This window comes from Triplophysa dalaica, chromosome 4, assembly GCF_015846415.1.
Source record: "Triplophysa dalaica isolate WHDGS20190420 chromosome 4, ASM1584641v1, whole genome shotgun sequence".
Lineage (NCBI taxonomy): Eukaryota > Metazoa > Chordata > Actinopteri > Cypriniformes > Nemacheilidae > Triplophysa > Triplophysa dalaica.
In genome coordinates this window covers 13,749,188-13,775,369 of record NC_079545.1, presented here as the reverse complement: position 1 = coordinate 13,775,369, position 26,182 = coordinate 13,749,188, and the positions used below count along the sequence as shown (strand labels likewise).

Sequence of the window (26,182 nt, the reverse complement as noted above, 5' to 3'; positions counted from 1 at the left end):
CGATGACTCCTGAGATAGGCACAGGCTCCCCGTGACCCGAGGTAGTTCGGATAAGCGGTAGAAAATGGAATGGAATGGAATATGTGTTAGCGACCAGAGATATAACAGGGGAAAATAAATCTGATATCAATCTGTCACCTGTATTTCCTTTTTACTGTATTTTCCTTTACCTCATTGGCATTCAGTGTTGTCCACATTAGTCTTGTTTGTGCTCAGTGCTTCAAGAGCCTTGTTGTGTCTCCTTGGAGCCAGGTTCATTGAACAAGCAGAACAGGCTAAAATCGACATCAAACTTATTTAGCCATTGATAACAAGTGCAAGTTACTATAGGAGATATATTGATTAAAACTTGTGGCAGTTTTAACTGTAGCTGCCTGCAGAAGATATGAAATATGGATGTTCCACCCACAGCATAAATTCACTGTGTTGAGCATGATATTTGTAAAGCCTGTAGGTCACGACTATTGCTAGGAAATATAAAATATCAACTTTATAATTGATCTACAGAGTGAGAAGCATTCTTGGAATGAAAACAAAGACTTTGCAAATATTATTTACTAGAATGCCATAAAATTTACATCAATTTAAGAGCGATTTCTCACTCTTATTTGGCTCAGTAATACATTCAGAAGGTAGCTTTTCGATAGCACGCAACCAATCTAAAGGTACAGTCTGAATGTTAGGGAAGCCTAGGGTTTTTTATCCAGCAACCATCTTTGTTAAAAAGATAAGATGCATAAATAAGATGAAACCCCCCAAACCCACTCAATGCTTATTTCTGAAAATGCATGACCTTCAGTTGTCACTGAAGTTTAAACACTTAAATATGTATAGGATATGTATAGGATATGCATAGTATAAGATTTTGGTCAAAAACGAAATGAAAATAATGTTTTACTTTGTGACATCACCTACTGTTTTGTATGTTGTAGTTGGAACAAGTGATGTCACATCAGGTGTGTCCAACAGAGGGCGCTGCAAGACAGTTTAAACCAGACTATGAGGACCTCGCAACTCAAGATCTTTCAGTAATTTAAAGAATGACTGGCGTTTTAAAAAAAATGCTACGATTAAGTGCAGTGATTTTGTAATTATCGAATAAAACATGAAACTGTAATTGTCTGTATTTGTTATCAAACACCATTAGCATCGAGACCAGCCCGTTCATTTGTAAGTGAAAGTTGTTCATTTCATTCATATCCTCTAGTTAGTTTTTGTTATGTTTCTGTTATATCTTGGTTTTTGGGTAAAAATGTAACCTGACAGGCCTACACTTAAGTAATATCTTTGAGACTAAGGGCTAATGTGCTAGCCTACAACTCATCAAACGTTTAGAAATGTTTTAAACCTCGAACTTTATCGATTCTTCTTCTTCAGAAAACAGTATAGAGGTTAGACAATCTAGTTATTAATCGTTGTTGACGTATTCACACAGTATCTTCAATTGCATTTGTGCTATATTTTCTGTAGGGAGGAGTTAGTAGCCTACGCAATTTAATTTTGGAGGGGAATTTCAACGTGGTTCCACCCCACAAGAGTTCATTATTGTGCCCTGCTCCACTAATAAACGCGTTGCAGTATTCAGGTATGTTCCGTAAATCGCTGCACAATTGCCTGGAGCACAGAACTCTGATGCCATCATGTGGACTTCTTGTACATTTACACCACATGGACACAAGAATTGTGAAGCCCCTTTTTAGGAAGAGGTTTGACTACTTGAGTCATTTCCTTGAGCACACATTTTAATGCTACAGTATAGATTGATATTCTAGACTAGAGAATGAATGTGCTTCTAATTTTATAGCAACAGTTTGGGCGAGGTCCTTTTCTATTCTATGACAGTGCCTCTGCGCACAAAGCAAGTTAAAAAAGAAATCATGGATTCAGTCTAGTGTGGATTGAAGAAGTTGACTGGTCTATATTAAGTCCAGACCTGAACCCAGCGTTTGAGCCAAACACTCATCACCCAAACCCATCGATGACTTGTAGACAGGGCTACAGTCATTTCAGAAAAAACCCTTCTAAAGTGGTTGCAACAAATATGGAAGCAAAATGGTATTGAAGCATTAATATCTGTATTTATTGGAATGACTAGAATAAATAAACATATTTTTTATTGTCCCTACTGTCCATATAGTGTATATTAAAGTTGTCATGTACTGTACAGTCTCATGGGTTGCATGATTTGTTTTTATTGACAAAGCTTGAAAAGAATGTTGCAGTAATATTTCTCATTTAACATCAAAACTTTACTATTATAAAATCTGCTGAACTACATCCATTAACAATGGATTTTCCTGCAAAACATAATTACTTTAATAGTGACCATGAACATTGCAATTTCTTCTCAAAACAATCATATTTTCGATAATCAGTCAGATCATTAAATAACGTTTAAATAGCCACACTCTAGCTCTTTGAATTTTTTATTTTTTTTCTTAGTTTAGAACATAAAACAGTATTGTGGGTCTTACCACATACACTATGTATTCACATAATACACCATACAGCTACAAGGAGAGAGACCAAACAAAAGATAACACTTTTTACATACTGCATACTCAACATAAAAAATAGAACCAAGAACAATCTTTAACTCATAAAGGAATGTAGCTGCCAGTTTCTCTTTTTTTTATTTTAGTTTAGACATTTTATCCTTTTATGTTTAAAAACTAGGCATGATACTCTTAACAGCGAGTACTTCTAGAGGGGGCACAGAGTAGTGCGTGTATTTGAACGTGTCTGTATTGTGTATTTGTATATGTTTGTGTGACAGTGTGGTCAAAAGGTAAGTGTGAATAAACAATGAGTGTAACTAAGAAAATGACGAAATGTATAAAACTTCAAAATGAGTATAATCAGACCTGTGGGCAGTTCAGGTAGCACCAGAATATTAAATTAACAGTCTATTCACATCAAAAGCATGAGAGAGTACCTATTCCTCTACCTGCTATCGTGCACATCAAGTACCATTTCAGTTGTCTAAGGTGATGACTAAAAAGGGCAACCGGGTCAATTGGAGTGCTTTGTTTTCATTTGCAATCGTCAGAAATGTCTCGGAAGTAAAAAGATTTAAAAACGATCAGCACCATAAAGGTTTCCTATACTCTCAAAACGAGTTCACATCACAATTTAAGAGCCCAAAAAATCTTTAGCAACAGTGTTTGCTATGAGTCGTTTCTACAGTGAACTCTAGAGGGTAGCACCATGGTTTAAAAAGCCATTTAGGATGAATAAAATTAAACCCGAGTCTTAAGAAATGTAGCTTCAGGATCAAGTCTTACATCTCCAAGAATGTCAGTGCAGCCTTATGAGCTATGCAAGACTCACCCCACATGATATTTTATAAAATAAACCAAAACGTTTACATGATCTACCAAGAGTTCTGAACTGGAGGCTGTCACATTTCAAGATGCAAGTTTACACTTCTATGGGCAAATTTCACGTAAAAGTGATGCACTTCCACTCCCTTTGAGTCCTGAATCCTTGCGAGCTTGCTAGTATTAGTCAACAGGTTCACACTTCGTTTCTTTGTTGTCCATTAGTTTACGGTTTACAGATGTGGTGGGGTAGAAAGCCGGTGGTAGTACAGAGGTATCGGTGTAAGTACAGTACTCACAAAAGAAGGACAGCAGTATCTTGAATAGACCGACAAAGCATCGTGCTTTGTGCTCTGTTGTAGACGGCGTGACATACAGACTACTGAAGACTAAAAATTCAGGAATCATTCATGATTAGGCCATCATCCCTCACCAGTTAAATAATCTTACCTAAATATTTAACTATTTACATTTCTATCTCTCCCAATAAAATTCCATTAAAACAAAAACTAGGTTTCAAGTTGTCAATAATTCGTTCTTATCATTTTTTCTCCGTGTTAAAATCAAGATTAAAAGTGCTTTTATAAAATCCTCTCTTCAATATTTACAAATTCTCTAAAATGAGCAACAACAAAAAAATGACAGCAATCACAATTAAAATAATCATCATCATTATCATGTAATAAATAATAATAAAAAAGTAGGTACGAATGTGGATGTAGGTAGCAAGCCTGCAGACTGTAGCGCATTTGTATATGGAGCAAGTTGTGGACTGGGACCAGTGTTAGTACAACACGAGGTAAAGAGCTTTAGGACCACTTTACGAGCACCAGGATCTTTCCTCTATGAGGGAGTCAAGCATCTTACAGCCCTGTGTAAACCAGTGGTAGCCCTGCATTGCTCCCTACATGTAACTCAAGCACACACAGAGGCATTCATACAGGCACACGTACAAACATAGTAACCCGTGTATGTTCGCGAATCCACACACTTTATCTCACTTATACACTCACACAAACAATTGAGCTGAAGCTATGCATTGCCATTAAGCACCATGAATTTCAGGTGTGAGAAGAGGGCTGCTTATTACATGAGGGGCAACTTTACTGGAGCTCTTGGTAGCACCAACTCCTAGAAATGTGCTCTGTCCGTTAGGCTGGTGAGTTTAACAGGCAGTAGGTAAGAAACTGTTTTAAGAAAAGAACAAAACCTTCACATCACAGATGGGTAGCTGTAGATCACTCAGGTCATGGAAGACACATTTAGCAAATGTTTCATATACTCATCTGTGATGGCAAGTCATTCATTCGAAAACCTTTTTCTTACCTACAGCACCTCAAGGTCTCTGCACTAAATGTAAATGTCTTACAATTTCAAGACAATCGACAAAATGTCTAAAGATTTTAGAATTCTGAGCAGAGAATGGATTGTTGAAAATCATCTTAAGACCTGTTATGGGTTATCTGCAGCTCTGTAGGGCAGATTTTATTAAAGTGGATTTTTGTTACCGTTACCAGCACCTCAAATGTTATATGGGTAGTGAAGAATGGCCAGTGAAAAAGCACCACAGGCGAATGAGTCAGCACCAGTCAGATGACAATATGGAAGGCTGAGCAAATTTACCAGGACTGGGAGGTCACTGTCATTAAACATGATTGACATCTGCTGCTATAAGCACCCAGGTCCAGCATCTGCCTCGATATTGTGAGGGCAAACTTAGAGACCCTAGAGACAGAAATAAGCACCATTCCAAGGGATGAGAAACCTTACATATTTCATTGGAGTGGCACCAAAAAGAAAGGCCCGAACTGGTGTCGGTCCTTTCTTTCTAAAAATGGTCACATGATCAGTGACTAGAGTAAGGAAATACTCTAGTTGCCTTAACGCAGCCGCATCAATGTGTCTCACAACGATGAAGGCGATATTTTTAAGAGAGAGGTTGATGGGTGGAAAGGCGAATAGCGCAACAGAAAAAAATGCTGATTAGCTCGTTCTTATGTTCATAACAAACATGTGAGAATAAAAAAGAAAGTCCCTCTTAGTCAAAAGAGGAGAAAAAAAATCATAATATTAATAACGATGAAAAAAAATAACATTAAAATAAAAAATAGTCATCTTCATAATATAACAATACCTGTAAAATCAACCATGACAGTAACAATAGCAATCGTAATAATATTGATAATAGAGCAATAATAATTAGGATCATCAAATTCACCTAAGGAGGGGTAGCTATGGAAATCCCTCCTACGTTGGAGAGAGCAAGAGCACCATAGACAGCGTGTCCGTTTAGGGTGTTCCCAAACTGCTGCCAAAATTTGAGGTAAAAGAAAAAAATGAAAAAGTGCCCCTTCCTCTATTCTTTCTCACCTGTGGTAGCCTGAAAGAGGTGTTAGAGCTAGAAGCGGGGAAGCAAATGGAAAAGAAGTACGATTCATGATTCTTATCATTTCTTTTTCCATCTCTGGGTCCAGGGGGCAATGGTTTATAAGAATTCACACAAATCGACTGTAAGGGCCAGTGATGTGTGTGGACGGGTAGGGTGAAACAGTCACTATGGTGGTGGTATGCTGCGTGGATGCCATTCGTGTCACGGCACCCTCTCGTTTGTCCTTTGCCTGTCCAGGGAGCGGGCTTGCTGATTCAGTCGCCCACTTGCGCTTCTTTCCATAGGCCTTTATTTCTTCCTGTGAGAGACCCAAAAGAGCTGCTTCTTGCTGCCGTTGTCTTGCTCGTTCAGCCAGGAGTTTCATCTTGGCCTCCCACAAAGCCAGGCCGTGGCAGGGCTGGTTCAGGTTCTTGTGCTGGTAGAAGACCAGGGAAATACGGCTGGGGTGGGAACGGTCAGGCTTTTTAAGTGGTGTGGTGGCATGGAGCTCCCGACGGGCACATTCAATCAAGATTGAGCCATGAGCAGGGGCCACTGCTACTCCTCCAATGTTGGGATCCAAGAAGTTGTGTTCACTGTCTGACCACACCTCTTCATCATCAGGGTCATGTTGACTCTGGGTCTCTGACTCGCTGTCCCAGCATGCCTGCCCAGTCGACCTTTGCAGTGCATCAGGGAAAAGTCGACCCTCAGGAGCCGGAGAAGGTGTGCTTCCTGCTGCTGATCCACCACCAGATTTCCAGGCTTTCTCTTGAAGTCCCAGAGGAGCAGAGCCACAATTTCCACCGGCCTGGGATAGCATTTTGTCAGGGAACGCACCAACAGGGTTGCCTTGCCGAATACCACCAGGCCCATAACCTACGGGACCGTAAGGACCCCATGCCTTAGGTTGTGGACTAGAGGCAGGGCTATCCCATTGTCTTGGGGTAAATGGATGCGGAGAGGGAGCAGGGGAAGCTTCTGCTATAAGGGATGGGGAGGGAGATGGAGCAGGGGATTTCATTGGAGTGCTATAAGAGTTCCACTGTTGCTGCTGTGGATACTGAGGGTGTACGTTTTGGTGTGGGTGTTGCTGGTGGAGCCTCTGCTTGTCTGGAGTAAAGGCCAAATCAGTAGGATTGGGTCTCATGTTTCCATCCCAGCCTTTGGGGACTAGGCTGCCATTTGGTTTATGTCCATGCCAGCCTTCTGGTTTTGGTGTGGTACTGGGAGTGCCAGGACAGCTCTGAACCTGACCGTCTGATCTGCCATCATACAGTGGCACATCCATGGGCTCCTGTTTGATGATGGGTGTCGAGCGGTTTTTCTGCTCATGCAACATTGATGGAGTATGACTGGGTGGTAAAGGAGACTGTGATACCTCAGATGGGTTTGTGTAGCCTTGAATGGATGAATCAGCCATTTGTTGTTGTGACTGGCTTGGACGGTTGGCATAGGCCTGTGCCAGCTTGGCTTGGAGAAACTGAACATCTGGCTTCTGGTCAAATGATGTAGCAGGGAGTTCACCAGCTTTGGGCCAGGCTCCCTTACCATAATTCAAGAGCTCAGGGGGAAAAAGTGCATTGGAAGGGTAGTGGTAGTAATCGTAGAGTCTATCTTGGAGATTAGGGTGAAAGCCATTGATGGGGCTCTGTGCAGGGTGTTGACTGTTGGTGGGGATGTGACCTCTTGCATAGTTACAAGGGTATGGGAACGAACTGTTCATGCTGTGGGGATCAGGGGTTGTCTTGCCGTTTCCTAGTGCTGGATGGCCATGTATGGCTCCATTGAAGGGCTGGAAGCGGTCGACAGGCTCTTTTTTGATGGTGGGCTTCACCTCCTGTTTTGGAATAGCTAGATAACAAAAAACATAAAATTAGTACCTTCTGAAGTTGTATACTTCTATATTCAAAAGTTTAGAGCTCTGGTCAGTCATCAAACGTTGTCTCAAAGTACAATACGCTGTTTCAAAAACAATTCCAAATTCTCTATATACAGGTTCTATTCAATGGCAAATTTTATTCAAATGATGCCACGCCACCGCAGAGGTCGTGTTAACCGAAAATTCTCCGTCATTGACAGATTTTTTATATTAGTGACAGAAAAATCTGAAGGCCGTCTATCATTTCGGCAGATTGTAATTTCCTTTTTGGCGAGTTGGATGCATCCTATCATTTCCTTTCACCACAACGCGTAGTTACTGTTTCCCATAGGATTTTGACAGACTTGTGGAGCTGGTGACGTCACAAACTAATTAGCATACTTGTGATGTTGCCTGATTTATAAAGGCAACATCATCGGACAAAATCACAATACAGTACTTCTAAATTTAAGAGCGGCTATATGCTGTTTTCCCTCGTAATACAGCAACAATGTGTTGCTGTATTACAAACGCTTCTTTGATTTTAAGTGCAAGTAACAGTTAAATACCAGAGGCCAAGGGATCACGCACACACATGGAGCACATCGGAAGAGAGTGCATCCGAACATGGAAGAGGAGGATGTGAGCATGTGAGCAAGGGGTAAATGTCTCAGTAGTAGGCTGAGACACAGGCGCGCCCAAACAAGTGCACCGGAATTTACAGATGTTATTCATTCAGAGAGCGATAAGCATCATTTTGGATAAAGCTTAACTTTCAGTGAGTGTAAAAAAAGTATCTTTGCGTCTTCTCCTTTCATGACCAAACAGCAGCTTAAAGTTACTTGTAAGTGAATAAATGAAGGATGACAAAATAGCGTGTACAATCACCTGTCATTTTTACTGACTGGACATGTGAACATTTGTCTGTATTTGGTATTTTATGTCTGACAACAGAAACATTAAATATATAAACAACTTCGGTTTTATTAGGTATTAATAGAGTAAGTTCAAAGAAGCATGTACATCGCAATGATGTCACAAACATGCTTATTAGCATGTAATATCACCTTGCACCATGGTGACGGGTAAAAATGTATTATGATGGATTTTTTACGAGCCTGTACGTCAAAAAAGTCTAGCACAACCTCTGCCCCAACGTGTAAAAAGCACTATTTGGGGCCTTGGGCCAATATACCAGCCCAAAGCTATTACAATATTTAATCCTTTAACTGACCTTTATTGCCTTGCTGAGGGTGTGGTGACGCTGTGTGATTCATCTCCATCTTTACAGTCTTCTCTGGGGTTTCTGAAAGCTGCAATTTCTTATTCTTCTTCTCTGATGCTGCCTTTTTGGCCTCCAACCGACGCTGGCGGCAGGATTTAGCAGGCTCTGGAAGTTTTCTAACCTCTCGACGGAAGTTAGCGAGCATCTGGATGGCTCCGGTCTTCATTTTGAGGCGCTGGTTCTCTTCACTACCAAATTCATCGGTTAGAGAGACCTTGTAGAGTGGAAGCACATGCAGCTGTTCGTCGTCCGGGATCGTGCCTACGGAGCGATTGTCCTCTTTTGTTAGAGTGCACACCTGGAAGTAAAGATATTAGGAAGTGTAAGGAAAAGGAAAACAATTTCCTACACACTAATGTTTACAAAAAACAATAATAGAAATTGTATGAGTGAGTCACACATTATTCATATAAATATATAATGAATATCCTACCACAGTACAGCCGTTTTGGAGGTTATGCTGGTCTTTATGAGCATGGGCACAAAAATCCATGCAAGCAGTGACTCCTGAAAATGGTCTTCCTTCTGTTAAACCTAATCGACAGTCTGGAGCAACTTTCTCATATGCGCACTAAGAGAAAAGAAAACTAAAATTAGTATAGAAACTATTTACATAATAAGACTATTCCTTTTTATAGCTTATTAAAGTGGTAGTGCACCCACAAATTTAAAGTCTGTAATCATTTACCCTCTTTTCAAACCTGTATGATTATTTTCTGCAGAACACAAATTATATTTTGAAGAATGTTGGTAACCAAACAACTGTGACACCCATTGACACAATACCACCGAGAAGTCAATGGGTAGCACCATTTTTTGGTTACAAACATTCTTAAAAATATATTTTTTGTGTTCTGCAGGAGAAAGATGTCAAGTTTAAAATGACATGATGATGAGTAAATGTTGACAGAATTTTGGGGTGAACCATCACTTTAAGGTGATTTTTTAAAAATGATCATAACATAAAATCAGTTATGTTTTTAATACGGATTTATTGCCCTATTATGTTTATAATACATTGTGTTATCAGATTTATTTATTCGACTAGTAGGTCATTTTTTGCTCATTTATGCCAGTAGTCGACTATTCACACGTTTATGATATTAGTTTAAATATCTCAATATACATGGGAAATGGGGACATCAGGTGATGGTTTAAGCTTCATCGATGAAAAATATATTTCATGTAATATTGCTAACATTGTTCTAAATTACAGAGCTATACAAAACCATTATAATGAGCCTATAAAATATAGATGAAGTGCTCAACCGCACGCATAATGCAATCCGCTGTGACACCGCCACAAATTATGAAGTTATTTCTCTAGTGAACTAATGAAAATTGGAAAAAAAAGATGAGTAATTATAAAAATTTAGGCAAACTAACCAAAACAGCAAACCATAAAAACAGGCATACGGACTCATAACGAAACCTTTTTTCTCTGGATCAGACCGCAAAATAAACTATAATGTGAGTATTTTCTTCCAAAACTAAATTCAGTTGTCCCAAAAGTAGAATATAAATGAAATTGTAAATAATCAAATAAATAAAATACAGCAAACTGAAGCTCTAAAAAGAAAACATATAATTGGAAGGCCAGAACAGAAAAAATAGAAATAAATAAATATATTCAATATATTGCATTAACGAATAAATAAATAAAGCAGCAACTGTTCACTGCAACAATATAGACCAATAACTTAACTAGCCTAAGTTTTTACTTCGTTTTCCGTGTCTCCGACGTCATGCCTTTCTGCATAAAGATGGAGATCAATTTTCCTATCAATAAGGCCAAAGTTTATGTTCCTGCGACATTCCAAAACTCTAAATGTTCTGTATACACCATATAATAAGCATAATATGTAAAGAAAAGCAGAAGCCTCGAACATGAATATAAAGCACTCATTCTTTGTCCTGTGATCCTTGATGGTGCTTTCCGCTCACGTTCAGGCTCTTCGGCATTTATTTACATAATACGCTTTATTAAGTAGTATACTGAATCTTAATGAATTAAGCCACATTTAGCTTTATGGAATGTCGCAGGAACCCAAGTTGGTCGGCACCGCCAGAGAACAGGGCTCTGTGTCGAGCACACAATAAAGCCGATGCGGCTGCCGTTAGATGCGCACTGATGCGGAGGGATGCAGATCATGTGCTCAACAGATCTGGCAAATGTAGGATTGCGTATTAGCATAACAGCAATATCCAAGTTATCAGTAGTGTTAGAGTGAACGGCAATGTAAAGCGACTAACGTGGTGCATATACACTTTTTAAATGATAAGCAGACAATCAACTAATCCAGATTGTTCGAATAAGTGTCTTCTAGTCGAATGAAGAATAGTCTACTGAAAGGGGGCAGCCCAAGATACTTTGTCTGTTTTTACCTGGTTAGTGTACGCTTGGGGAGCCAGCTGCTTATAAAGAGGGGCCACATGAGTGGCCAGATTTTGAAAGTTATCCCTGAGTTCGTCCTCCTGCACAAAAATATATCAACGTTAATAATGACTTTGCAAGGTTCATATTTCAATGCTATCATGCATTGACATCTCAACATATTTAAACGTCTCGAATAGACAAATACTATATTTTACATAAAATGTAAGATGGCTGTATACAAAAAATTCTTGAAAACTAACCTCTTTGGGGTGGTCTCCCTGCAGTCTAAACTTGCGAGCGTTTTTACTTCGCGCGTACTTGCATCCATTGAAGTACATGCTCCAGGAGCAGCCAAACGAGAATGAAGCTCCACATTTGTCATTGTCCTTCCCTTGGCATGCACAGGTTCGACTGCAAAAGTCATCAGAAGTACATTCAATTATGCTCAATACAAACTATTACCCTACATACTTCATGTTTAACTATATTAGACTATTTTAGACATATTAGACTATAAATCTGGATTTGCATGATTAAATGAGTGCACTAGGATTACATCCTAAGTGTGTTTCAATAAATGCATTCATAAAGTGTGATAATGTCTTGTCAAAAGTGATGAATCATAGGAATAATCCAGAGCACAAATAACCTTCTGTACTAATGGTTTCTATAGGTTTTTAATGGCTGATGCTGATATCTACAGCAGGGCGGGCCAATATAATGCCAATATACACACACACAAAAACCAAGTAGTTTCCAGTCATGGAAATATCAGTGGTAATTGGCAGGGTTCCCAATGTCCCCTCATTCTGCTCTACTAATGAATACCTTGAAACAAAAATAAAAAATATCAGTGGTGTTGGAAACTCACTCGTCATTGAGTCCACAACGGCGGCTGGTGGGGTTGCCATATTTGATGATTGTTTCTGTGAGTTCTTGGTAGAGTTTATCTCCCAGAGCACGCGGCACACCTTCCCAGGCCAGGATGACGACAATGATGACTGTATTGTCACAGTGGTGCCCAGCTCTCTGCTTTACCACACATAACAATTTCTCTGCTTCACTGCTCCGACGAATCACCTACAGTAAGAAACACAGTTAGTAAGAAAAACTATGCTTCTATTGCGGAATGGTTATAAAAATGCAGTTGTTAATTTTTTTATCAAAAAGCTTGTGAACACACATTTAATCTACAACAGAAACAGCTCATGTGACACGAGAGTTTAGCAAAATATACCTACCCACTTAGCAATAGGACATCCCTGAGAGCTCTTTCCCTCTCGTCCAGTGTAAACCACCTTCTCAATACGAATAGCCTCGCCCTTCTCTCCATACCTGTAATAATGATGAGACAGAGAATTAAAGGATTTATGTTGACAACTCATCATCAATCTGTTCCGAACCTTTTTTGCATTCTATCCGGACCGCGAGACATAGCCTAATAAACCATTTAAAACTTTTGATTATTGGTCGTTTAAATTGAGCCATAGATCTACACATGAAGAAACACATCACACGCGCACTCTGGCACATTTATGTAATTGATCTTTTGCCAAACACGCTTCATTTTAACCCTTTCCATTCCGCACGCATTGTTTCTCTCCCACCAAAGACACATGGCATGAAAAGCATCACGTGCTCAATTCAACAACACTATTGCAGACACACAGAGCAGGTGAATGGACACAAGAGTAAACAAAATGCAGCAAATATTAAAGCATTTGTATCTGTCAGTCTGTTAACTGTTTGCTATATGTCTCCAACCTTTCAACCAGATTTGTGATATTTTATTAACCATAACGATTTAATCTACATTTAGCATTCGCATTATTGATCAGCATGTAAACATTTGTGACCCTGTGAAAACCCAGGCTAAAGTCTCATAATCAAATTGATTATAAGATAACAAGCATCAAAGACTAATCTCAAGCATTCATTTCACTAAGATTTTAGCATTATCCAGTCAATATTGAAGATATTGCTATATTTTCACAAAATTTTCTGTGACTTTTGCTGGGTTTTCATAAGCAGGGTCACATTTTGTAATGAACAACACTTTAATAAGGACATTATTGAAAGATAGAAGTAGTTCTGGTATGAATGGCATGGAAATACTTATTTAGTAAGTAGGCTAACTTTGTTTTCTGTTTATGATATGGATTATCAGACTTCTATTAAGGGGGCTTTCCCCTAAAGCCACAGAGCCTACAATACATACATACTGTGAATATCAAAATATAAAATAAATGGCCTGATAAAATATCATATCTTTAATACATTACATCCAACTGGGCTAAATGTATGAAATATTTGTTTATTTTCAAAAACATATTGTCCGGACATTGGTTTGGAAGAAAATACAAAGACCAGACCTCTTGGAAGTTTAATTGAATACCCCTGATATAGACCGCTTCATCAGATATGCTCGCCTGGACTGCAGTTTACTTCGGGTCTGTGTTTGTTTTTCAGTCTGGCTAGTGTCTAATAATATAAGTATTATATATATAATTTATGTCAATATTCATTTAATATTATTTATAATTAATTTATTAGTTTATTGTATAAAAATTGTATACAAAATATGATTTGTTGAATTTTGCTGTATTTTCATTTTATTAAACTAACCGTGTGAGACACTGACATCTAGCAGTTGAGCTTAGTATCCAGACGCGATTTCTTTAAGACTGCAAGGGAAGCTCAGCTTCCCCTATAATTGTCAAAAAATGAATGGTCAAATATATGTACTATTATGTTAACATTTTATTGACTAAAAATGCGTTAAACACGTTCATCTCGAACGAAAACAATTTCGTTCAGAATCAGCTACTTAGGTCGGCTCACTCGATTTCCTTCTCATTCATTCCGTAGCGTACAGTGCATTACTCTGTTGAAGCCCAGCGTCCATTGACTTCAATGGGGCTGCTTTAAACTGTTTTTTGCAGTGCTTAGAAACAAGACAGTCATTGGATAATGCTGCGATTATGTCCCGCCCACGGACGCTCAGCGTCTCTGGGATGAATGGAGGAGTGGGCTGGCCCGGACTCTGAGCGTCTGCGTGATGATTGGAGGGTCTGTCATCTCTTTTTAATCCACTTTTATGTCCTAAAACGCTCGTTTTTTGGGGTCGACAGCTTATAAAAACGTATTTCTTCTTTTTTTTTAGCTTGTTTGCTATACACATTGTCACATATCAGCTTTTAGACTTTTTTTTTTTTTATAAATCATAAATGACAAGGAAGCTCTTTGCATGAGCTTCTCGCAATGCAAAGAGACGGTTGGTGTGGGCGTGGGCGTGGTCTTCAGATTATGATGCATATCACGCTGTGTCTCCATTTCCAACTCAGTCCCATCGCGGATTTTGCATGTGTAGTCGAAAGACAAACTGCTGCAACCTTCATCGTATATTTCACACAATTTCACACCACATTCATTGTTTCAGTTTAACATAATCCCCACATTTCCTCCCGTTGAGTTAAATATATATATATATTAGATCGTTTGTTCATTAATTCATATAGTCTGAACTACCCAGCTAGCAAACTGCACACGATGGCAGACAGTGCTAATATTGTCGACCTGATTTTGGCAAAGCCATTAGAAAGTCAGGAGAAACTTAGAATTAAACAGCAGGGCAGATCAACACCTAAGATTGATTTAGTGCAAAAGATAGGGAAAAGTAACAGGTCTTTTCAGCTCTCCTGGTATGACAAAGTTAGCTGGCTGACTGGAAGTGCTGTGAACAAGAAAATGTACTGCTGGCCATGTCTCTTAACATGGGTTACAGAGCATTTTCTTGAAAAGGAACGTAGGGCAGAATTTATATATAAATAAATGGACAATTTTTATGATTTAGGCCGAAAATGAGCTCCCCTCTTTAAAAGATCAGCAGCCGCCACTGTTAGTATCGCAGTCTAAATTCAAAATATTGGAGACGCAGGTTAAGCCAAGTTATAGTTCTTCTTGGTTTATTTTTCTTGTTATAAGAAATAATCTACATTAACGTTTGTTGATGTTGTTGACTTGACTCAGTCTATAAATTTCAATATGAGGTATGCCATCCATGTTCTTGTTTTTAGGTCGACTTAAATTAAACTCTCAGTGGACAAAACATGACAGCAGCGTGTGCGGAGTATAAATACCATTTAGCTAAAATTGCACAGTCTGGGGAGAAGCTTCAAAGATCCACGGGGGTAGGCAATGAGGTCAAAGGCCACAAAAGGGTCAATCTAAGGCTTAAGGCAGCTATAGTCACTCACTGACAGACAAACAAAGGGGAGATTCATCCCCTGTCCACCAGCCCCCGCTCTCTTCTAAAGAGTTGACAACTCTTGCTATAGAAATACATCCACTAGGGCCTCAATCAGCACTCAGATAAAGCAACGAGTGAACAAGAGGTCAGCAAAGGTGGAGATACCGTGTCCTTATGGGTCAAGAAAGTCTGACCTTCGGTGTGCTTACAGGAGAAACGGGAGATATTCTTGAGTTCTTGTATGCCACTGAAGTATCACATGATCATTAAAGTAGTAGTACTGAAAGTTTTCAAAATGCGAAGAGGAATAACAAAGAAAAAGGCATAGACATAGCTCAGTGCTGCACGTGCTGTGGCATGTTGCATGGTGGTGTTTGAGACTAGCTTGGGTCATTTCCTGGTCCCCCTTGATCTCCCTACCACTTCCTGTCCTCTCATAAACTGCCCTATTTGAATAACGCAAAAAAAGTAACAGGTCCTGACAGAACAATTGCAAAGCAAATGTGTTCTATAGCCAAAAACATTCAGTACTGTCACTGTGCAATGATTGAGGTTAGGGAAATTATAAAAACAAAAAACCCTTTACCCTTTTTATCACTTCACATTCTACTCCTTTCATTTTTTCCCTTCCTATCTGGTATTCATTCTTTTATACTCCCTCGTGTGGATCTGTTGATGCTGATATTTCCTGTTATTTCTGTTGGATTTTGGGTCAGGATTTCCCTGGAGACAAGATAATAGACAAGAAAGGTGGGTGGATGGGGGTTAAAGGAGGGAAGGGGCGAGCAAACGGCAGAAAAGAGGATAAGAGATGCTTATCCTCATCTGGCTAAGAGTCTGTTGCCGTAATCCAACTGCCAGAGCTTCCCAACAACTCTAGTAGAACAATAAAGGGTTGCTAGGGGACTCTTTAAGCAAACTTTGTGAGGTCAGCAGTATTCCTTTGAGCTTTCGGTTTAATACATTTTGTTTGTACATTCAACATTTTTATGTGCCCCAGCAACACCAATTTGGAAATATCCAATTTAAAGCCACAATATGAAATATTTGGGCCGCTAGATGGCGCACTTTCTAAACAACAACAAAAGGCGAAGCTAAATGAGGTTATTTAGGAGAGTGGAATTATGGGACATGTCGTTTTCACCATCAAGAGGCGTAAAGAGATCGCAGATCATGTTCACGTACGAGGTAATGAATGTCAACATAATGAATAAGCTTGCAAGAAATATGGAGTGGAATGTAATGCTACGTTAGCCCACGACTGATATTGTGAAAAGAAAGAAAGTGACCTGTTTGTCAGGTATGGTGACCCATACCCGAAATGTGACCACTGCTTTTAACCCATCCAGAGAGTAGTGAACACACGCACAGCAAGTGGTGAACACACGTACACCCAGAGCAGTGGTCAGCTATTAATGCAGCACCCGGGGAGCAAGTAGGAGTAAGGTGCCTTGCTCAAGGGCAACTCAGTCGTTACCCGCCCGCCCTGAGAATCGAACCGGCAACCTTCTGGTCACGAGTCCGACTCACTAACTATTAGGCCACGACTGCCCTTATTTGTCAATTGATTTGGTAGTGTAATGCTACAAAGTTTTACCTGTTTAAAACATTCATACAGTCGTCGTTTAAAAAGTAAATTGGAACGAACTAACAGACTTTACAAGTAACGTTATTGGCTACATAGTTTTGTGCCACATATACTTTATTTCATAGGGTAACTGTATCCATAAGTATTCAAATAATCTGTGCATGAGTATTTCATGTACAATAAAAAAAATTTGCTAACCTGTATATTAAAACACATGCAAGAGCGGCGCTCTCTACATTTAGAAAACCCAATGCCAATATTAATTCTTGTTTTATTTCTTCATTTGTCCATAAGCTTGCTTGCCTCATTTGGCCTACGTGTCTTCTTAGAGTTTCCTTTACTCGCCAAAGAGTAATCGTGATCCATAATAACAGAACAACAGATGCTGTCTCCCACATGCTGTATTGCCACTTCTGCATTTGCGTGTTGCCGTAGTTTCTACAAACGGAAATTGAGGGTGGTGCGGAGCACCGGATATTAAGTCACTGATATGCGACAAATACAAGGGAGACAAGGGACAGGCGATTATTTTAAATAGGAATTTCTCTGGATTAGCACAATCTAGGGAACATTTGGGATATTGTAAGTACACAACAGAAATATATTCCACTGTGTAAGTGATTTTTGGATATTTCTTACAAAATTCATCCATATTGTGGCTTTAATGCCTTTTGAACCTGAAATGTAGTTACTCAGACTAATGCTTTTATAATAATAGGAGAGGAAAGCAACCAATTGGTTAATATAAATGTAGCTTTTGAGTTTCTGCGTTTCCCCTCTAGATCAACACAGCTGGATACTAGATAGTTCCTAGATTTACATGTGTATGCTGAAAATCACCATATCTGACTGATGTGTCTCACCTATTTTCCATCAGTTCTCTGACAGAAGCCAGAGTTGGTCCAGATCCCAAATGATTGTAATATGGACCGTCATCCTTCTCTGTGATTTGACCTAGAATAAAGAGACAAAGAGGGATACATCTTAATGTAAGGATTAAACACATTTCTATATAATAATGTGTAGTAATCCATATTATATATTTATATTTAGACAGATTATTTGTAATGGGATTGGACAATCATATGCCAGTGCAAATATATGTGAGAGAGAGAGCGAGGGAGAGAGAGACCTTGTCTGGGAAAGAGGCCATTTAAGGTCACTATCCATTTGGGGTGTTATTAAGCGATAAAGGCTGGACTAGAGTCAAAAAAAGATCTGAGGGAATTTCCTAAATAAGTGATATAAAACAGTGTTTGCAAGAGATGAAAAACATGTAATGGCTGTCTGTGCTCTTGCAGCAGGATGATGGGAAAATATTGTTGAAATACATTAAAAAATAGGATTAAGAACAAAGCAGACCTGCTGAAGGTACTATATTCATGGTGTGTTTAAGTGTGTTTTTAAGTATCAAATGGCAGTGGATGTTCCCAGTGGTGTTGACAATGCTATAGGGATTCACCATGGAAACATCCCTTCTGTTGTCGTTTTCTCTTAGTCAAACAGTCAAGCTCCAACAAGTGATCAGGCGCAGCTTACTATCCTTGACCGAACACGTTCTTAACACATCACGTTTCAGTGTTTAGAAAATACTTGCATGAACACATTACAATACAAATGAATTTAATTAGGAGATAAGATATGATGCATTTAACACATCATTGCAATTCATCACAAAAACCTCTGCGAGGGAACAGCTGAAAGGTTGTCATCTATCTCTTCTTTCTCTGTCCTCCCTGCTCCCTCCCTTTGATGTTTGGCCTCAATGTATCATATGATATATGAGCAGACTCCCTCCATTGTGTCCACCTCTTCTGCAGAAACTTGCTGTACTCACTGTACCATTGACCCGAACACAGTCAGAAGGCCCTGCAGTACCCTACAGAATTACAATGGGCCCTTTTCTTCAAACCTATTGTTCCTCTGCAAGAGACACAGAGAACAGACTGCAGCATAATGCATGTGCCCCTGGTAGAGCATGCATTCTCAGACTTGGCCCTACCTTACCCTGAGAAATGTGCTGATGCAGAAAATTATGTGATGAAAGAGAAACATTTTTGGCTTCCTGAAGAGATTTTAGTCTAATGGAGAGTCTTAACATGTATTTGACATTTTGATATAGTAACTGCATTAAAACATAAATTCAATTAAGAAATGTCTGTGGTTAAAAATAGATCTCTTTTACACAACCACATTCAGTGTTTTCTTCAGGCATCAAAAAGTGTGTATGGATCCCATTAATGAATGAGATGAGATTTTGTTCTATGTTGATGTGAAATAATCAAAATGATAACAAAGAAATACTGTATAATGCTACATTGTATTGTATGTGAATATAAGTGCCCTAGCCCAATCTTCAGAATTTTTAACCTTTCTTAATACTCTCAGACTTACCCACACAGTCACATGTGGGAAACTCAGACTGGGCATCTTTCCCAGGTGTATCCAGCAGGTTCTTGGTGGGAGTGTCCAGGTAGCGCAAGGGTGACTCAAGAAAACCCTTAAGTGAAGGGGAAGAAGGAAATGTATCCTTTGAGGGAGTATTTAATTCCTCTCCCTCACCATCTGCAGAAAAAGATGCCGTTGTGGAGAGCACCGTCACACCACCAGATGACTCAATCTTTATGCGTTTATTTGGGGTGAAAGGTGGGATGAAGGGATGCTGTTGTTCCGAAATTGCCTCCTGGGCCATAGACAGGAGCTGGCCCGTAGGTTTTACATTCACCTCACATTCCTCACTTTCTTGTTTAACAGTACAGAGCTTCTCAAATGGTACCGGGTTTTCTTTATCAACTCTCTCAGCCAAATCTTTTTGACCTTCATCCATGGGCACAGATTCAGATGTATGAACAGGGGGGCAGTTATTTGGCTGCTTTGAGGCAGGTGACTGGGGTCTGGCTTGTCCTGAGAGCGAGTTTGCTTGTGACTCGGTCACCACTGACTGAGTAGAGCCTGCACTGTCTATGGAAGGAGCTGAGGAAATGCTATCCCCAAACTCCTCCTCAAACTGGCGAATCAGCTCTTCAAATTTTGGATCTAAATTACCAAGTCCAGTCAGAGAGGGAGTTGACTGCATTGTAGAGGTATGAGGTGTGAGACTAGTTGCTGGGACATTTTTATTTGACCCCTCTGGGCCTGAACAAGCTATCATCTTTTGGGTCGATGTTACTAGGGCAGACGCAGGAGTAGAAGATTGTATGTTTTCAGAGATGGATGCACTACTGCTATTCAAAATGGATTCCTGAGATTGGGCTGGAGCTGGGTGGCTCTCAACCACCTGAGAGGGGGGAAGCCCAGCTTCCTTGCCTGGTAGAGATGGAACAACCTGGGACAGGGAAGGTACATATCCTGGGGTGATGACGGGCTGTTTAGAAACTGTAATCTGGCTATGTGGGAGGAAGGTTGGTTGGGAGGCTTTCTGTTTTTGTTTCTTGATTACAATCTGCTTAGGTTTTGGGAGAGGTGGACCAAGCGGATTAAAAAGCCCACCTACTGTCTGCTTGAGAAGAGGAGAACTTTGAGCGGACTTTCTCTTTTTAGGTTCCTTGTGCTCCTGTTTGATGGTTACAGCACTCTCTGGAAGAGGCTGTGGCCACCATTTACGGAGGTTCTGACAAGCCATGGGGCCTAATGGACTGAAGCCTGGAGAGTTAGAGAAAAGGTTGCGTTTATGATGAAGGTGCTGCTGTAGTGCTGCCTGAGTTGAGTGCCTAATGGTGGGAGAAACCTGTTGAACCTGGAACTGCTGTTGTCCATTCATCATGCCTTCTTGCCTTATGGCTGCACACCCTGAACCAGGGTACTCATTTGTGTTCACTTCCTGCTTGATGTGAGGCACCCCTGTTAGGCTGCCTTTGCGACCATCCTGTAAGCTTAGGTGGGGAAATGGGAACCGAAAGGCTGTGTTGGTGTACTTTCCGCCAGTGTCACCAAGAAGCTGCTTTAGCTCGGATACTGGGTCACTGCTGCTGTGGGATGGGTTTACAAAACGGGGCTGGGACTCTGAGTTCACCATCATCCATGGGTTACGAGGGGAGTTTTTCTCACAGCTTCCGACCGTGCCCGGATGCCACTGCTGGGGTCGGGAGTTAGGGTTTGAGGGGTGGATGCTTGTAAAGGGTGACTTGGAGGTTGGGTATTGGGAAGCATAGTGAGATGGGCTAGATGCAGGGGCCTCACCCTGAGATTGAGGCCGCTGCTGCTCCCATGATGATGGCTTATGGTGAGAGTAATTTCCAGGAGAGTTAGACTTTGGCATTGCAGAGGAAGATAAAAGAGAGCCAGCGGATGAAGAGACCAATTGGGGTATACTCTGGTTGTAGGAGGTTGGCTGATGGTGATTTGCAGGTGAAGACTCAGCTGGGGGAACAACAGTTTGTGGGATAGTGGCAGACAACTGGGTCAGGGCCTCAATTGCAATGGCTGTTTGCAAGCTAACATTTCTCTCCTTGGCTATAGACAAAACACTAGGGGAGCAGGGAATAGGTGCTGGTGGGCCAAAGGGTCTAGGAGCCGAGTGCTGGTTAACAGGGGGTAGTGGATTTATGTCTTGCACACACAGAGGGTTACTACTACATTGCTGAGGTTGGGACAGACCATGACGATGCTGTAGATGTGGCTGTGGAGGACCACCAGAAACCTTATAGTACCCTTTGTCTTGACAGTTAGCCACCATTTTGATCTGCTTCTCTAGCCACTCCAGGTAGTCAGGGCAGTCTGGGCCATCACAGTCACAGTTAGGGGGCTTGTGACCATGACGTGCTTTGCTCAGTGCAGCCTGAAGTGTGTTAAGATCTTCAGGGGGACAAACCTCAGCATCCACACTTTTTTGCCTGGCCTCCTCACTTCCATTAGACATCTCCTGGTTAAACCGCTCATATAGCTGAGTTGGTGGAGTTTGAGAAGGTTCATGGTTGCTGAAGGGGGGTAGTGAGCCCACAGTAGCAGAAAAGGCAACCAGGGTTCTTGCATCCTCCATATCCACATCATTTACTGGTGTGCTAGGGTTTGGGCCGCTCCAAGTAGCCTGATGAGATTCAGAATTGGACTTCCCAGTGTGCTCAGGTCCCCAACCTGCTGTCTGGGAAATACATCCAGCTCCCTTGTGGTAGCTGTTCTGGTGGTGCTCCCTGGCCACACAACCTGCTTCTTCATCACAAGAATTTTCTTCATTTGCTGCAAGTTTGCTTATCCCATTAGACAGTTCCTGGTTTAACACGCCTTCTTCCAGGCGGTCATGGGACCCGACTTCCATCTGGCCTCTTCCTTTGGGGCCATCCACTGAACCCACCGCAGAAACAGTCTGTAGAAAACAGAAAGACACGGTAACTTAATATTTCAAAATACTGACAATTGTCGATATGCTTCATGATTCAACTATTCAGCACTGGTTATATTTTCAGAGAAAGGGCAAATGTTTTTTAACATATTGACTGTATACTTAATTAATAAAACAGTGTCACCGCTATCTACATTTTGCCTGGAAACCATGTCATAATCATTGACCTCTATTAACTAGATCAGTGGTTCTCAACTCTGGCCCGCGAGATCCATTTTCCTGCAGAGTTAAGCCCCAACACCTGATAAGGCTAATCGGCGACTTCAGGAACAGATGCGTTCAACTTAATGTTGGGCTCCGCAGATTGTTTGGCATATTGCGTTAAAGTACAGCGAGAGCAATTCAATTGCGTACCGAGCAATCTGCACCTGAATCGCTCTCGTGGTACTTAAATGTCATACGCTGATAGATTTGGGCAGCGCCACATTAAGTTGAATGCATCTATTCCTAAAGATGCTGATAAGCTTGTTTAGGTGTTTTATATCAGAGTTGGGCTAAACTCAGCTGGAAAGTGGATCTCGCGGGCTAGATAACTAGATAATGTACTATGACATGTTGGACTGATTCATCTTGGCATTCCCTGTCAGGTAGCTGTCTGATATGAGAGAAGTCTATGTGATACTTTTTCCCATGAAGATCCAGGAGTCTTCTTGTGTTCTTCTCCTGCTCTGCCTCTCTCTTTCTTTATTCCTCTCAAGAGAACATATTCAATTAGTGCAACTTAAAATGGCCTTTGGTTACTGAAGTGTTATATGCTTAAAGTATGGCATTTAGCAGACACTAACCATTCATTTATTGCAGATACACAGGCTTTAAATTTTGTATCATATGCGATAAAACACAAAGTAAAGTATCCTATAACCTTTGGGCCCAATGTATATTCTTACCTGAGCTACTGTATGACAAAATATCTCGAACACACAGACCAGTTCAACTGTCTCATGCAAATACAAAAGGCATGTTTACAATTACAACAGAACTTGTAATGCCTATGTCAACACACTGAGAATCTCTTCCTGCTTCCTAGTTTTCAAAGATTCAAAGATATGATGTGGAACTTGCAAGCAGGTCCCAGATAACAGACATATATGACATTCTGTCTCTTCTAGTCATGGGTTTGAGAAGAAATACATAGGTATTTGTGATAAAACATATCTTGGAAAAGAGGAAATCAATAATTCCAAAATCAATATAAAAGTTCATTTACTGCATCGGTTGCAAATTATAAAAACACCGACTACATTTAAAGTCACTCTAACCCATAAGTAACTATAACTTTTAATGTTTGAGGGAAAATAATTAAATATTTTTTGTGACTGGCTGATTCATTACACCCAAAAAATAATCTGTTCAACTCAAAAAATTTGATTTCTTAAGGCATAATCATGTTGATGCATCTACAATATTGTTATACATGTATATAGAACAACAAATAGGTTCTGGTTACAATGACATTTTGCAAACCGGTGAGACTAGACACATGTCTTTACCTCTCTAGATGAGCTTCAAGCTCATCTCTAAATGTATCAATACATCTGAACCTTTCATTGTGCTTCTATTGTGACAAGCCTTTTGATACGTTCTTATGATGGGCGAGTTGTTCAGACACTTTGAATCCACCTTCTGTAAGTGGTGTCTGGTTGGACCCCCACAAGGCTGTTTGCCAGCCGCTGAGCAGACTGTGTGTGTACGTGTGTGTTTCAAAAGCATGTGTCTGACAAGCAATGCAAGCTAGATTCCAACTTGCCCAACATGACCACACGTCAACGCTGTTTAAAACACTGAACGATGCAATTGTGACATCAGGCTCTTGTTCCTCTTTCTATCGATGAAATGAAGACCCGTTTACACTAAAGAAAACTTTCGCAATATATAATATATATTTAACATTTCGTAAGATTTTCTATACCAAAAATCATTGCTCTAACATCTTACACTTGTAATACAAGATTCGTATCAGATATGAAGTCGATAGCAGACATATATGTGTCGTACACCTGCAAACACACCTGTCTGACAGCAAAAAAAGCACGTGCTAAGGCAATTATCCAATGCGTGCCGGGGCTTACGTTGCTGCCAAAACTCTCTCTCTTCCTAGACCCACTCAGCTACTACTACTACCAAAACATTAACACGCCCAACCAGAAGAGATTGCAAAACCGGTTTTACTTTCAAGTGCGAGCTGCCCTTTAAACTGTGCCGTGTGCTGAACTGAGCACAAATGCAGAATCAATGTCTCCCAGCACTACACACAAATAACAGTTGTCTCAGAGATTGACAACACAAAGACAAAAAAGAGAGAGAGTGCCGATGGGATTTAAACCGTGATAGTAGACGGTGAGACGCACAAGCCCCCCCCAGGTCGACCGTGTATATTCCCATCTATCACGTCAAAATAAAATGTGAATTTGAAATAGAGAGAGAGAGTAAAACAGATCAGTCTCTACTCACAGTGGTCTAGTTGTCCAAAAACGTTGCCGGAGAGACAAAGGTGTGAAATGTGGACGGGAAAAAGCATGGAATACGGCTTTCCCGACAGTGCCAAAAAAAGAAGCCAGCCGGTGGAAATCCACTAAGGGTTGCCTTCTTTTCTCCTTTCAGTCTCTCTTTCTTTCTCTCCCTCTCTTCTCAGTCGGCCAGGCAGTGCGGCATACGGACACACGCACTCGCACGCACGCACGCACGCGCTCTGTCATACACACCTCCCCCACATACACACACTCTGTTCTGTTTCCCTTCTTACCGCCACTGGCGCTTCTCTCTTTCTCCTTCTCTCATTATGTCTCTCTGCTCCTCCCTTCCTTTTTTCTATATTCTCCTTTTTCTTTCTGCTTTTCGCATTTGCCGTCTGCTTTGCCTTAAAGCCCCCACCTCGCTCGCGCACTCCCTCCCCCTCGCTCGCGCACTCCCTCCCTTCTTTTTCCTCCTCCCCCTCCTCTTTTCTGTGTGTGCAGAGTAAGAGAGGCCATTATCTGAGCTACACAGGGCACGTACGATGGAATGGTGGAGCGTGCAGAAACACAGCCGCTGCAGAATGGAGACTGGCTGGCAAATGAAGGACCGTATAAATGCATATCGACGGTTTATACCAAATCTATGGTGCAAAAACCAAAATTAACGGCCTTTTGATATTCTAGAGGCGTTTTGGCGTCATTTTTTCTCTTTGAGTGCTTTCATAAGATGGAGGCTGCAGCAGTTACATGCAGACCGTGCACTCAATCGCTAAATGGCAGCTGCTTTCTAATATCTAATAATATGACAAAAACAACAACAAGGAAATGGACATGAGCGGCTACGACATATTTATTCATTCCATTATAGCGCACTATTGACTGTTCACAGTTTGCAAGGATTATTTATTGCCATGCATTTTAACTTGCCAACATCACATGATGCTGATTTTTGTTTTGATCACAGACAGCTGACAGAATAAATCTGTTAATGTGTGTTTACGGACAACACGTTTAAGCGATCTCCAACCAAACCTAACACAAACTGCAGAATTGCGCAGGAAATGTCATTCATATATATAGCACACAAGCACATACAAGGTTGTAGACACGGATACGCTTATAGAGACCACAAATATATACGATTCAAGCTGCAACTAAAGAGTCAAACAAACGAGGAACGCAGGATGTGAGAAGGAAAGCACAGCGGCTGACAGAGAAGCAACCACAAGGTACAGCGAGGTTGACGGAAACCGCACAGAGAGATAGAAAGCACAAGTTTAAAGAAAAATACAGTAATTGACACATAACACAGAGACGTTTATGCACAGTGTTGCTGTTGATTA

The 26,182-nt window shown here is 40.6% G+C and overlaps 1 protein-coding gene across 6 annotated transcripts in view; it reads right to left on the bottom strand.

The window, feature by feature from the left end:
- Positions 1-2,410: 2,410 nt before the first annotated feature.
- The window catches only part of tet3 (tet methylcytosine dioxygenase 3), a 44,442-nt gene continuing 20,670 nt past the window's right edge, over positions 2,411-26,182 (bottom strand). For 4 of the 6 annotated variants that reach the window (XM_056745048.1, XM_056745052.1, XM_056745050.1 and 1 more), the window contains 9 exons: positions 19,443-22,350; positions 17,912-18,002; positions 12,453-12,546; positions 12,083-12,291; positions 11,472-11,622; positions 11,220-11,309; positions 9,268-9,405; positions 8,784-9,132; positions 2,411-7,542 (listed from right to left, as the gene is read on the bottom strand). In XM_056745048.1, coding sequence (XP_056601026.1) covers positions 5,816-7,542; positions 8,784-9,132; positions 9,268-9,405; positions 11,220-11,309; positions 11,472-11,622; positions 12,083-12,291; positions 12,453-12,546; positions 17,912-18,002; positions 19,443-22,350 — 5,757 coding nt within the window. In that variant the 3' untranslated portion in view covers positions 2,411-5,815. The other 2 variants (XM_056745053.1, XM_056745049.1) reach the window with 2 other exon arrangements.